The sequence below is a fragment of the Paramormyrops kingsleyae genome, chromosome 20, assembly GCF_048594095.1.
Source record: "Paramormyrops kingsleyae isolate MSU_618 chromosome 20, PKINGS_0.4, whole genome shotgun sequence".
In the NCBI taxonomy this organism is placed as follows: Eukaryota; Metazoa; Chordata; class Actinopteri; order Osteoglossiformes; family Mormyridae; genus Paramormyrops; species Paramormyrops kingsleyae.
The window spans coordinates 23,693,563-23,705,697 of record NC_132816.1 but is presented as its reverse complement, the minus strand read 5'-3'; the positions used below and the strand labels follow the sequence as shown (position 1 = coordinate 23,705,697).

At 43.5% G+C, this 12,135-nt stretch overlaps 1 protein-coding gene across 23 annotated transcripts in view; it reads right to left on the bottom strand.

Moving 5' to 3' along the window:
* LOC111858153 (neurexin-1a-like) overlaps positions 1 to 12,135 on the bottom strand; it is a 103,339-nt gene that overhangs the window by 72,056 nt on the left and 19,148 nt on the right. For 9 of the 23 annotated variants that reach the window (XM_023839640.2, XM_023839649.2, XM_023839661.2 and 6 more), the window contains 2 exons: positions 11,046 to 11,075; positions 10,420 to 10,431 (listed from right to left, as the gene is read on the bottom strand). The exons of 4 other annotated variants lie outside the window; for them this stretch is intronic. In XM_023839640.2, the coding sequence (XP_023695408.1) occupies positions 10,420 to 10,431; positions 11,046 to 11,075 (42 nt within the window). Of the gene's footprint in view, positions 1 to 3,608; positions 5,209 to 10,209; positions 10,255 to 10,419; positions 10,432 to 11,045; positions 11,076 to 12,135 lie in introns of those variants that run through there. 10 more of the 23 variants (XM_023839644.2, XM_023839651.2, XM_072703668.1 and 7 more) reach the window with 3 other exon arrangements.

Below are 12,135 nucleotides of genomic sequence, written 5' to 3'. Positions count from 1 at the left end.
AAATATATACAGGTATGTTCAGTTTCTAGACCAGGAAATTCTGTGAATTAACGCAAGTTCAGTGTAATGACACTTAATATTTTAATCATATTTTTCTCCTTCCACTGAAATACATAAAAAAATTAACTCAGATGACCTCAGATATTGCGTTTTAGAAACGCATTAAAAAATACAAAAATAATATCATTACAATTAAATACGTTTCATTTTAAATTAAATCTTTGTCTCCAATAAATAAGAACACAAGATGTTCTGGAAATTCCCTGGGGCTGCCTATTTGTCAGGCAGGTAAGCTCTGATCATTTTTACTATCTTATCACCAATTTCAATGTTTATGTCAATGTTTATTAAAGCATATTCTGTAACCCAAAAGCCTACTGCTATCACATGAATGAAAGGAAGAGGAATACATTTTGCTGTAAGTGAACTAGGGCTGCAACTAATGATTATTTTGATAATCGATTAATCTGTCGATTACTTTTTCGATTAATCGGGGGGGGCACAATTTGATTTCCAGCAATTTTTAATTACCGAGTCTGTCTTTGTACAAAGGTTGTTTCCAGCAACTCACATAAAAAACAAATGTATGCCACATTAAGAGTACATAATAAAAAAAAAATTGTAGCAGCTGAATCAATGTAATGAAATAGGCCTACACAAAATCTTGTTTTATGAAGTGCAACCAGCATGGTGCTTTAGATAATATATTCAGTACTCCAGTTTTTTAATGTAAAAGCACAGACTACGGCTGCTGCTACTAAGAATGTTATTAGATAATTGTCTAATGTTATTTAATGTTGATACACATATGTGACAGGGGGAGAGAGCACGCAAGCGAGTGTGTCTGCATTTATTACGGACAAAGTAAACATTTATTGCGGAGAAAAAGCCTTTTCCGCATTTTACGCTAAAAATGCGCTGGCTTGCACTCTCGTGAAACGCCATAGACTTTAGTGACTGAGCGATCGACGCAAATAAGACGATTGGTGACGAAAAACCCATGAACGGCAGGCGGCAAATCTCGTTTTAAAACGTGTTTTAAAACGGTTGTTTCAGCATAATACAGTGATGAACTGTATATAAAATAAATAACATAAGGCTATTTAATTTGTTTAATAAAAGGACAAGATATAAACCTGTTCTATAGGAAAGGTAGCCTTAAATGACTTCTGTTGTGATCTTGCGCTATATATAAAATAAAATTAAATGAAATTAACTTGGGGCGCCCCCCTAATAGAATGGTAGGGTAAACACGTTGTGGTACATGTAGCCACATTTGTAGCCACATAATAGCTGATTGTGTTGACAACCACGACTTCCCCTGCGTTCATTTAAACACATGTTTGTGTGTGAAGGGACGGGGCGGGTAACGCGGCTGGGTGTTCTGTCGAAAAATACTACCTATCGAGACGTGCTATCGAGCCTTTCTGCGCATGTGCAGTTCCACCGTTTTGGGATTAGGGTTAGGTTTTAGGGGTTAGGGTTAAGGTAATGGTTTTAGGGGGTTAGGGTTAGGGTAAGAGTTAGGGTTAGGGCTATCTATTAGCACTACGGTAGCATTTTTGACAAGGCAGCATATATCGACAGAACACCGGCAGTAACGCCATTGGTTGCACTTGAAGTTATTAGTTATCTAATCCGACAGTAAACGGCTCATTGATAAGAATAATCTCAGAGTTGTGGTCTCGAAATAAAATCCCGAGTCCATGACAAGAACGAGTACAAATACGGCTGATTCAAAGACAAGATCGAGACCTTCAAAAACTGGTCTTACTACAACATTTGATATTACTATAAATTTCTATCATGAAGAAATGAAGCAGTGGTGTAGTGGTAACAAGAAATTTAAGGTGGGTAAACTGTATGTACAGCAGTAAAAACGGTGGGTAACTACTGTATTTATATCCTTAACATTAGTGATCTCAAAAAAGGTGAATAAACGCGGTTTTGTAAATTTAAAAGGTGCGTAAATGGTGTTTATGTGCATTCACCCTCCACTACACCACTGAATGAAGAATTTGCGTTAAGTAATCTGAATAATTGCATAAAATAATCCAAAAACACCACAACGTCACATAATACATCAGTGTCTCTCCGACCTAATTTCAGCTAATTATCGTCAAATTCTGGCAGAATTAAAACAAGACTCTGTTGTGTCCGCTTCCGCCATTTTTTAAACGTTTTTTTCAGTTCTCCCAGAATTCATCACGAAAGCTACTCAAGGCACGCCATTGGTTCTCGTCACCTTTTTCTTTTTTGGCGGTCGGCATCCAGCTTAATGGTACTCTCCTGCCACCGCGGCTTTGGTTAGCTTACTGCTCCCAAATTAGGAGGTAGCCACTGTGTATACTCATGTGAATAATAACGTAGACCCAACTAATCGATTATTAAATTAGTTGGCAACTATTTTAATAATTGATTTTAATTGATTAAATCGATTAGTTGTTGCAGCCCTAAAGTGAACAGTGTGTCATGCCACAGTGTGGAGGCTATTTATCACAGTACATCTGACTGTGCCAGAAAGCCTTTGGGAAATGAAACTGGCTGATTCCTCCTTCTGGAACGTCTAATAACAGAAGCACAATAAATGTTCCTACTGCAAAAGTACCAAAATGCGCACTTATCACACTATTGTAATTTACACACATTACTGCATTGCAGTTTACTGCAGCCATTACTAGGCCAGTGATGCTTCAATCACTCTCTCCATATGTTCATTCATATTCTGAATTAATATATTCAGTTCCATATATTCATTCACATAATGACATGACTTAAAATAACTATAAAGACATCTGCATAACAAAATGTTGAATCTCCTGTGCCTAGTGTTATAAATTGTCAATTTCTACTGATCAACCAGGATATTCCTTTGATGGAGCTTGGATGTGGCATCATAAATGATGCACAGCTCACAGGAGATTTTATTCTTGTATAAATAATTCAGTCACCCCTCATTGGCTCCCAGGAGGTGGCCCCACCCATACTAGGTAGAAAACTCCGCCCCTTCTCCCCAGTGACCTAAGTCATGTCAACAAGGACATTATGAGGTGCAGTACCTTTTTATTCAGTTTTAATCTGCCAGCATGACAATAAAACATCCTTTATCCATTTTTAACTGTTATTAATGTAACTGAAAGCACAGGTGGGATGATGGGTACACCCTATCCCTAATTCACCTTACAGATCTGGATTGTACAAACACATGCTTTCGCATTTAGAACCAACAGAACCCCACATTAAATATAAACACATAAAAACAGACATATTCCCCACACAGGCGGACTCTCCAGTCAGAGCTGCAGGGCAAACAGCCACAAGCCAGCATGGTATAGAAGCCTCCTACTTTATTTTGGTGACTGGATGTTTTAGCTCCATTCTCTCTCTTCCAACATCCCAATCCAAAACACCTCACAACAAAAATACTGAGTTCAGCAGGAACTTGTGGCTTGAGGCTCTGAAGACAAGAGTTTTTCATTTGGCCTGGGAGACAGAGACGCAGCATAGGTGCACAGCATACCTCCTGGGGCCCACTGCTGCCTTTTAGCCGTCTCTCCTCTCTGCACGAGTCCCCAAACATCTTTCACAAAACACAAAGTGTATGTGGATTTACATTTAACACAGGTATAGAACTGCTTGGAGCTGAATGTGGTTATTAAAGATTAAAACTAAAAACATGACTTTAACAAACACTAAAATATGGATATAGAATGCCATGTAACTCAATACTGAGAGGGAAATGCATATTTATATAACCTAAGCACAGCACAAATACAAAACTAAAGTTATACAAACATAACTGAAAGTAGCTGACTGAAAGCTCTGTGGTTATCACTGTAGCTTCATAGCCTGGGCTCTGCCCAGGCTTTCTGTGTTACTCTGCCTGCCTGCCTGGGTTATGCATGGGCTCTCTGTGCTGTCGGCATGGTCTCCCAGTGTTACTCTGCCTGCCTGGGCTCTCTGTGTTACTGTGGTCTCCTTCCTCCACTTGGCGTTGGTGTATCTAAGTTTATATTTAATTTATTTAGCAGGTGCTTCTATCCAAAGTGACAAGGGCAGCAGGGCCAGCCAGTTCCTGAAGCAACTGGGAGCTAAGGGCCTTGCTGAATGGCTCAATAGTGACATGAATCTGCTGATGCTGGTAATCGACTTGTTGCCGTCTGATTACAGGCCACTAACCAACACACCTCACCCCTCCCCACAGAGTGTGAGTATATATGTGTGTGTGTGTGCCCTCTGATGGACTAGCCCCCTCTCCAAGGTATCTCCTGGAATAGGCTCCAGACTGACATTATACTGAATAAATGATTATGGATGGATGGGGTGATGGATAATCCAAACTCTGGTCATATGCCAGCTAGAGCAGACAAAGATGCAATCATGGTCCAGGAGATTTCTGCCCAAACAAATGAGGCTGAATATTTCATAAATTGTATCAGCTTTGCAAAAGGTTTATGATTCAAATGCAATTTGCTTGCACTACCTCAGTCAATCACAGTCCTGCAGCTAAAAAAATGCCCGAATGAAATGCTCAGGGTCAGCCGCCCACAGTCCTAGAGGATGACCTCATAAAATGTTCTGTGTCAGCTACCCACAGTCCTAGAGGATTGCCTTGTAAAATGGTCTGTATCAGCCACCCACAGTTATGAAGGCTCACCTCATAAAATTCTCAAGGTCAGCCACCCACAGTCCTGGGGGCTCACCTCAAAAAATGCTCGAGGTCAGGCGCCCACAGTCCCAGAGACTCGCCTCATGAAATGTTTGGGGTCAGCTGCCCACAGTCCCAGAGACTTGCCTCATGAAATGTTCAGGGTCAGCCGCCCACAGTCCCAGAGACTCACCTCATGAAATGCTCGAGGTCAGCTGCCCAAAGTCCCAGAGACTCACCTCATGAAATGCTCGAGGTCAGCCGCCCACAGTCCCAGAGACTCACCTCATGAAATGTTCGGGGTCAGCTGCCTACATTCTCAGAGACTCGCCTCATGAAATGTTCGGGGTCAGCCGCCCACAGTCCCAGAGACTCACCTCATGAAATGTTCGGGGTCAGCCGCCCACAGACCCACAGGCTTGTCTCATAAAATGATGTGTTGGCGCCCTCTTGGATTATTCCCTGCCGTCTGATGGGTTGGTGCCTCCTCCTGGCGCCCCCTCCTGGGTCATTCCCTGCCCTCTGATGGATTGGTGCCCCATCCTGGGTTATTCCCCGCCCTGCGTTGGGTTGGCACCCAGCCGTGGGTTATTCCCTGCCCTGAGATGGGTTGGCACCCGGCCCTGGGTTATTCCCTGCCCTGTGATGGGTTGGTACCCCATCCTGGGTCATTCCCTACCTTGCCATGGGTTGGTGGCCCCTCCTTGATTATTCCCTACCCTACGTTGGGTTGGTGCTCCCTTCTGGGTTATTCCCTGCATTGTACTCATTATTTCTCACAAATAAACCCTGTAAGGAGTACAGGGGAATTTTCCATCAGTGTAAAATGAGAAATCATTAGCTGAATCAAGTGTCTTAAGGAAAAGGAATAACAGGTAGAGGTTCATGGTCATTAAACATACAAAACCCCACTTAAACTGACACCCATTTAATTACACTGTGGCCAGAAGCAAAGGGACCATTGCAATCACACGCTTTCACATCTAACTTGGCAATATTGGACAGCGATCATTCAGCCATAATTGCAATACAGATAAGAGAGCAGCAATAAAGATATAAATTATAAAGCTATACGAAGAAAATTAGAAATGTTTTCACAACAATAATGTGCTGAAATGGAGCCCTTCTCCTCAGGTCTCTGGTGACATTTCTGCTCCCATGAATAACAGATGAGAATCATAACCTCGCCTGTAGTTACTCCCTTCTGTGCTCAAACCTGTGCTGTTCCTCTCCGTCAACATCACAGACAAACTGGCTGCAGCTGAGCCACTTGTCAGCTGTCGGGTCACAGTCATGTGACACTGAGCCCGCTGGCCTCTCTGGACTGCCACCAGAGGGCGAGGTATTCACAAAGCACAAAGAAACGGGAGGACCATGGCTAAATGGCGGCTTCTCACTCACCCCCATTTTACACAAACATGTGTGAAATGTATCAGATGAGGGCTGTTAGAAACAGTGAGGGTCACTGCAAAATCCTGACACAGGTGAGTTCACACGCCTGTGTCAGGATTTTGCAGTGAGGGTCACTGCAGAATCCTGACACACGTGAGTTCACACGCCTGCTTCCCATTAGCACCTTTAAAATCCTGACACAGTTGAGTTCACACGCCCGCTTCCCATTAAAACCTTTAAAATCCTGACACAGGTGAGTTCACATGCCCGCTTTCCATTAGCACCTTTAAAATCCTGACACAGGTGAGTTCACACGCCTGCTTCCCATTAGCACATTTAAAATCCTGACACAGGTGAGTTCACACGCCTGCTTCCCATTAGCACATTTAAAATCCTGACACAGGTGAGTTCACACGCCTGTGTCAGGATTTTGCAGTGAGGGTCACTGCAGAATCCTGACACATGTGAGTTCACACGCCCGCTTCCCATTAGCACCTTTAAAATCCTGACACAGGTGAGTTCACACGCCTGCTTCCCATTAGCACCTTTAAAATCCTGACACAGGTGAGTTCACACGCCCGCTTCCCATTAGCACCTTTAAAATCCTGACACACGTGAGTTCACACGCCCGCTTCCCATTAGCACCTTTAAAATCCTGACACAGGTGAGTTCACACGCCCGCTTCCCATTAGCACCTTTAAAATCCTGACACAGGTGAGTTCACACGCCCGCTTCCCATTAGCACCTTTAAAATCCTGACACAGGTGAGTTCACACGCCCGCTTCCCATTAGCACCTTTAAAATCCTGACACAGGTGAGTTCACACGCCTGCTTCCCATTAGCACCTTTAAAATCCTGACACAGGTGAGTTCACACGCCCGCTTCCCATTAGCACCTTTAAAATCCTGACACAGGTGAGTTCACACGCCTGCTTCCCATTAGCACCTTTAAAATCCTGACACAGGTGAGTTCACACGCCTGCTTCCCATTAGCACATTTAAAATCCTGACACAGGTGAGTTCACACGCCTGTGTCAGGATTTTGCAGTGAGGGTCACTGCAGAATCCTGACACAGGTGAGTTCACACGCCCGCTTCCCATTAGCACCTTTAAAATCCTGACACAGGTGAGTTCACACGCCCGCTTCCCATTAGCACCTTTAAAATCCTGACACAGGTGAGTTCACACGCCCGCTTCCCATTAGCACCTTTAAAATCCTGACACACGTGAGTTCACACGCCCGCTTCCCATTAGCACCTTTAAAATCCTGACACAGGTGAGTTCACACGCCCGCTTCCCATTAGCACCTTTAAAATCCTGACACAGGTGAGTTCACACGCCCGCTTCCCATTAGCACCTTTAAAATCCTGACACAGGTGAGTTCACACGCCTGCTTCCCATTAGCACCTTTAAAATCCTGACACAGGTGAGTTCACACGCCTGCTTCCCATTAGCACCTTTAAAATCCTGACACAGGTGAGTTCACACGCCTGCTTCCCATTAGCACCTTTGTTGTACACAACAATGCTGCCCTCACTGGCTGAATGGGCTGAGTACCCCTCCCAAGCACTGTGCATCCCTAGCTGGCATTTAGGGGGCGGCATGTGGCTCAGCAGACTTCGCCTTTGATCTGAAGGTGGCCTGGCAGAAGACATATGTCGATAGAACCTTGAGCAAAGGCCCTTAAAGAGGCAGAGAACGAATGTCATTGACTTGCATTATATTTCAGAAAAGCCCAAAGCCTACAGCCAATACCTCCAAAACTAGACAACTCCCAGCAGAACAACCTATATGGCTAGATATCACTCAAACCTCTCTAAAATGTCTTCGTTCAGTTTTGTGGTGAACTGCCTCTTTAAGCTCCAGCTCCAGGGGTGCTGCACACTGATTAACCCTGCACTGTGACCCTAAGCTTGTCTCCTCACCTGTACATGAGTCTGTGTGCCTCATGGAGAACAAGATGTGGTAGGTGAAAAGAGTTTCAATAATGAATCCTTGTTATGCCTACTAAAGTTACATACTAAGGACGTAGTAATCTCTACTAAGAAACCATTTCAAAACCAATAAAGGGTTGTATGCTTGTCTGGACCAGTTTCATCCTTCCCATCAAAATGTTGGTACAGGCAACAATCAATATCTTTAATCAGTTTTTTTTTTTTTTTACAGATACTGCAGTAAACCCAGTGCAGGGGTATGGAAAGTAGAAATGTGGGTTACACTGCAGTAGCAATAGCTAGAGTACATGAACACATAACCTTTGAAAATATACTAAATCGTTTGTTCAATGATATGGCAGGAAACCGGACAATGTAGTTCCATGATAAAACACATGCAGCCCTGATCTTATTCTGGGACAAAAATAATGAGTATGTTATAGGAAAGCTGGTCAACTATCCAGCATGGAACCATTAAACAAGAGACTGAGTACAAAAATGCCAGGAACCATCACAGCCACAGCTTATCATCATGAATTCCTGAGATTTCTACCAGCATGTACTGGTCTTAGGTAGGTCAAAACTGAGTAGGCTCCTTCAGAAACAGATTTACCCCTGACAGATGAACAGCACCACAAACATGACACTGTGTATATCAGAGTTTAGTTTGCATACTGTGATTCCACATCAACAGGAAAACATCTAACACCTTAGTGCTGCAAGCAAACATCATCAATCTAACCTTAAGGAGTGTTGGTCTTATTGGCTATGTCCATAATTTAACCTGTGGGCACAGTAATTAAACAGCAAGAATAAACAGACCTTTATTTTGTACCACAGAAGCGTTCTCCTACCAGTTCTACTTAAACCAGCAAATCTGTAGTGAAATGGTGACCTTACACACAACAGTCCCTCTCAAACAGGAGATTGAGAGCAACATGTGAGCCAAGTGAAGCTATTCACTTCTTCACAGCTATCTTCTTCTGACCTTCAGACCTGTGTAACAGTCAAAGCCTAATGGCAAGGAAATGGCTCTTACCTGAGACAGAGTCAGCACTGTGACACTTCAGTAAGGACACATAAAACAGTAACTGTGTGTAAATCAGCTGGTCTATGTGCTGATCACAGCCTCCTTACCTGAGAGACAGTCAGCACTGTGACATTAAGGACACCTGAAGCAGTGACTGTGTGTAACTCAGCCGGTTTATGTGCTGAACACAGCCTCCTTACCTGAGAAACAGTCAGCACTGTGACACTAAGGACACCTGAAGCAGTGACTATGTGTAACACAGCCAATCTATGTGCTGAACACAGGCTCCTCACCTGAGACAGTCACCACTGTGACACTAAGGACACATAACAGAGTGACTTTGTGTAGCCTGTCTACAGCAGAAATACTTAAAAAATAAAGTAATTTTGTTATTATTCAAGATTCAGGGAAAAAAGTCTGTTGTTAGAGGATTGCAAAGACCTACTCTAAGGCAACACAAGTCATATGGTGTCTAACCAACAGGAAATTCAGAAATGCTGTATCAACAAATACAATAGGATCACATGACTCCTCTGCTGGGTCTTAATGAGCTTGTTGTTTGGACCAGGATGGGCTTAAAACTTTTCACTTAGAAGGCACTGAAAGGTCACACCTCAGAGCATCCAAGTTGTTTAATGCACACACATCAGATGAAGGATGCAGACCTACATTTAATTCCATAGGCACTTAATACCAAAAACATCTTCAGCTATAAAGTTCCTAGTTTATAGGAGTTTCTGACAGCCAAGGGCAGAGACTTCCCCTTTATCTACAGTAGCTGTTTAAGCTGAGTGTTGCTTACCTTGGATCAGTAGCGCCCCCTACATTTCTGCGCCTGCATACAGCAGCTCAGAGTTCTAGCTCTCTGCACAGAGCACTGGGGACCCAGCTACCTCTCCACCCAGGAGTTCAGGTCTAACAAACTTCTCACTTCAATAAGCTTCGCATTCCTGGCACTTCTTTAGCCCGCTGACCTTGGAATGGGGCCATATAAAAGCTTAAACGAATCTTCACTTCAGAGTCTGAGATAAAAATATTTGACTACACCTCTGATTCTTTCCGAGTGAAAAAGTACCAGAGTAACATTTATAAACAGGCCCCTCCATTGCTGAGAGGTGCAGAGGATCACTTACCCCCAGAGCGTGTAGCCAAAATAACAGGTATCAAACATGGTGGAAAACTGCTTTCGGGAGAAATAATCCTCACCTTGGGTGTATGTTTTGATGCCGTGCATCAAGCCAAAGGCTCCTGCTGTGTGTAACGAGAAAGAAACCCTATCCTTACCTAAAAGTGCCACGAACATACTCAGATACCACCAGGCAAGTTCTGCTTCGTACATTCACTCATAAGAAACACATTAATAAAACTAAGTAGGGACTATTTCACGATGTTGACTAAATAAAACAAAACATATACCTTTGCTTTTACCTATGATATTCCATATATGGGTCCATGAAGAAGGTTGCCAGACAAAGATGGGGAAATAAAGCAGAGGAGAGAGCAAGAATCACAACCATGTTTAAAACACAGTGTGAACATCACAGGGAGGAGAAGGACAGCTGTGCATTCCAGTCCCATTGCATGCTGGGACCTGTGGCCTACAAGGTATCAGGCCAAGCAGAAAGTGGGGATTAATTCAGCAATAGCCAATCAGATTCCACAGAAGAACTTGAACTCTTCGATGTGATAATGTAATGCGTAATTGAATGGAAGGCATGCTTCAAACACCTATAAGTGGGTGAATGAGTAAGATATTTATCAAGCTGGTATATGAATGTGACACTGACTGATCGACTGGGGCACAATAGTGTGATGTGCAGTGCAGAAACAAAGTATGGTTGAAAAAAGCAAAGGAAACCAAAACATACGAAAGAACAAAATACATGTACACAGCATTCCAAAGAATGCACTCCATCCCAAACACACATGTATTAAACACTAAAACATGTTTGAAGCAGCAGGCCTAAGCAATACCAAGGTAGAGGATGATGGGTGGGCATATGGGACATGAAGCAGGTAGCGCAAAAGTAAGGAGCCCGTACCTTGGTCGCCCATCATCAGGTGTGCCAGACCTTAAAGGAAAACAAAGGCAGAGTCAGCAGAGAACAGGGGATTATGGGAAGGCTTTGTCACACTGACACACAGGCACCCCGTTACCTGGGAATGACCCTGACAACGGGGAAGGGGGTGGCATAGAGGAAGGAACAGGGGAGCGTGGGAGGCAGGGGAAGGCAAGGGAACTGGAGGTGGACGAAACGGGGCTGGGTATTTTTAGCGAGCTGGTCACGATCAGAGTTTAGAAACAATAATAATAGTAATAATAATAATAAAATTTGAATCCTTTAATAATAAATAACAAATAATAATAATAAAACCCTTTATTACTAACAATGACGACAACAATAACAACAACAATAAAAAAAAATAATAATAATAAAAACCATTTAAGGCTAAAATGTCGTCAGATCATCATGTTTCTCGAACTCCCCTGAAGGACGTCTTGGCATCGTTCCTGACAGGTTTAAGGTCAGCACTTTCACAACCAGAAAAATTGCTCTTTGCTGAAAGGTGACTGATTATAAGTGGCTGCAATGAATACAGGAAAGCTTTAGGAGCCTGAGCAGCATGCTGGATTCACTTTTTCAGCCTGCCAGTTTCCAGCCCTGGCTGTTATGAAACCAGCATAACACCCAGGACCTGTCTAACAGAGCGAGATGCTCTGTCTGCTGCTCTGTGCACAGAATGATCTCCTGGAGCAGAGGGTTCTGGGGTCCTCACATTGTGTCTGAATGCACACTGCCATTTCACAGAACTGCTGTGGGGAAGGAAGCCACAGGGCTGCCTCGTGACACTGACTAGGGCGCTCTGTACGCAGGAGCCACAGAACTTCGCTATACAGCAGGGGGCTCCAACCTTTACACTGCAAACTTTAGAGGGAGAAGAATCTGGGGAGCTACTGAGTCACCATGCCCCTTGGTGGATTTTACAAAATGGGACAGTTTCCTTGGTTGACTTTTTTTGTGTGATGGGGGGATGCCACAATAGAAGGTGCCGTAATCGACTGGGAATGTCTTAATTAACAATTGACTGGTCGATAGTGATTGACTGGGAATGTCTTAATTAGCAATTGAC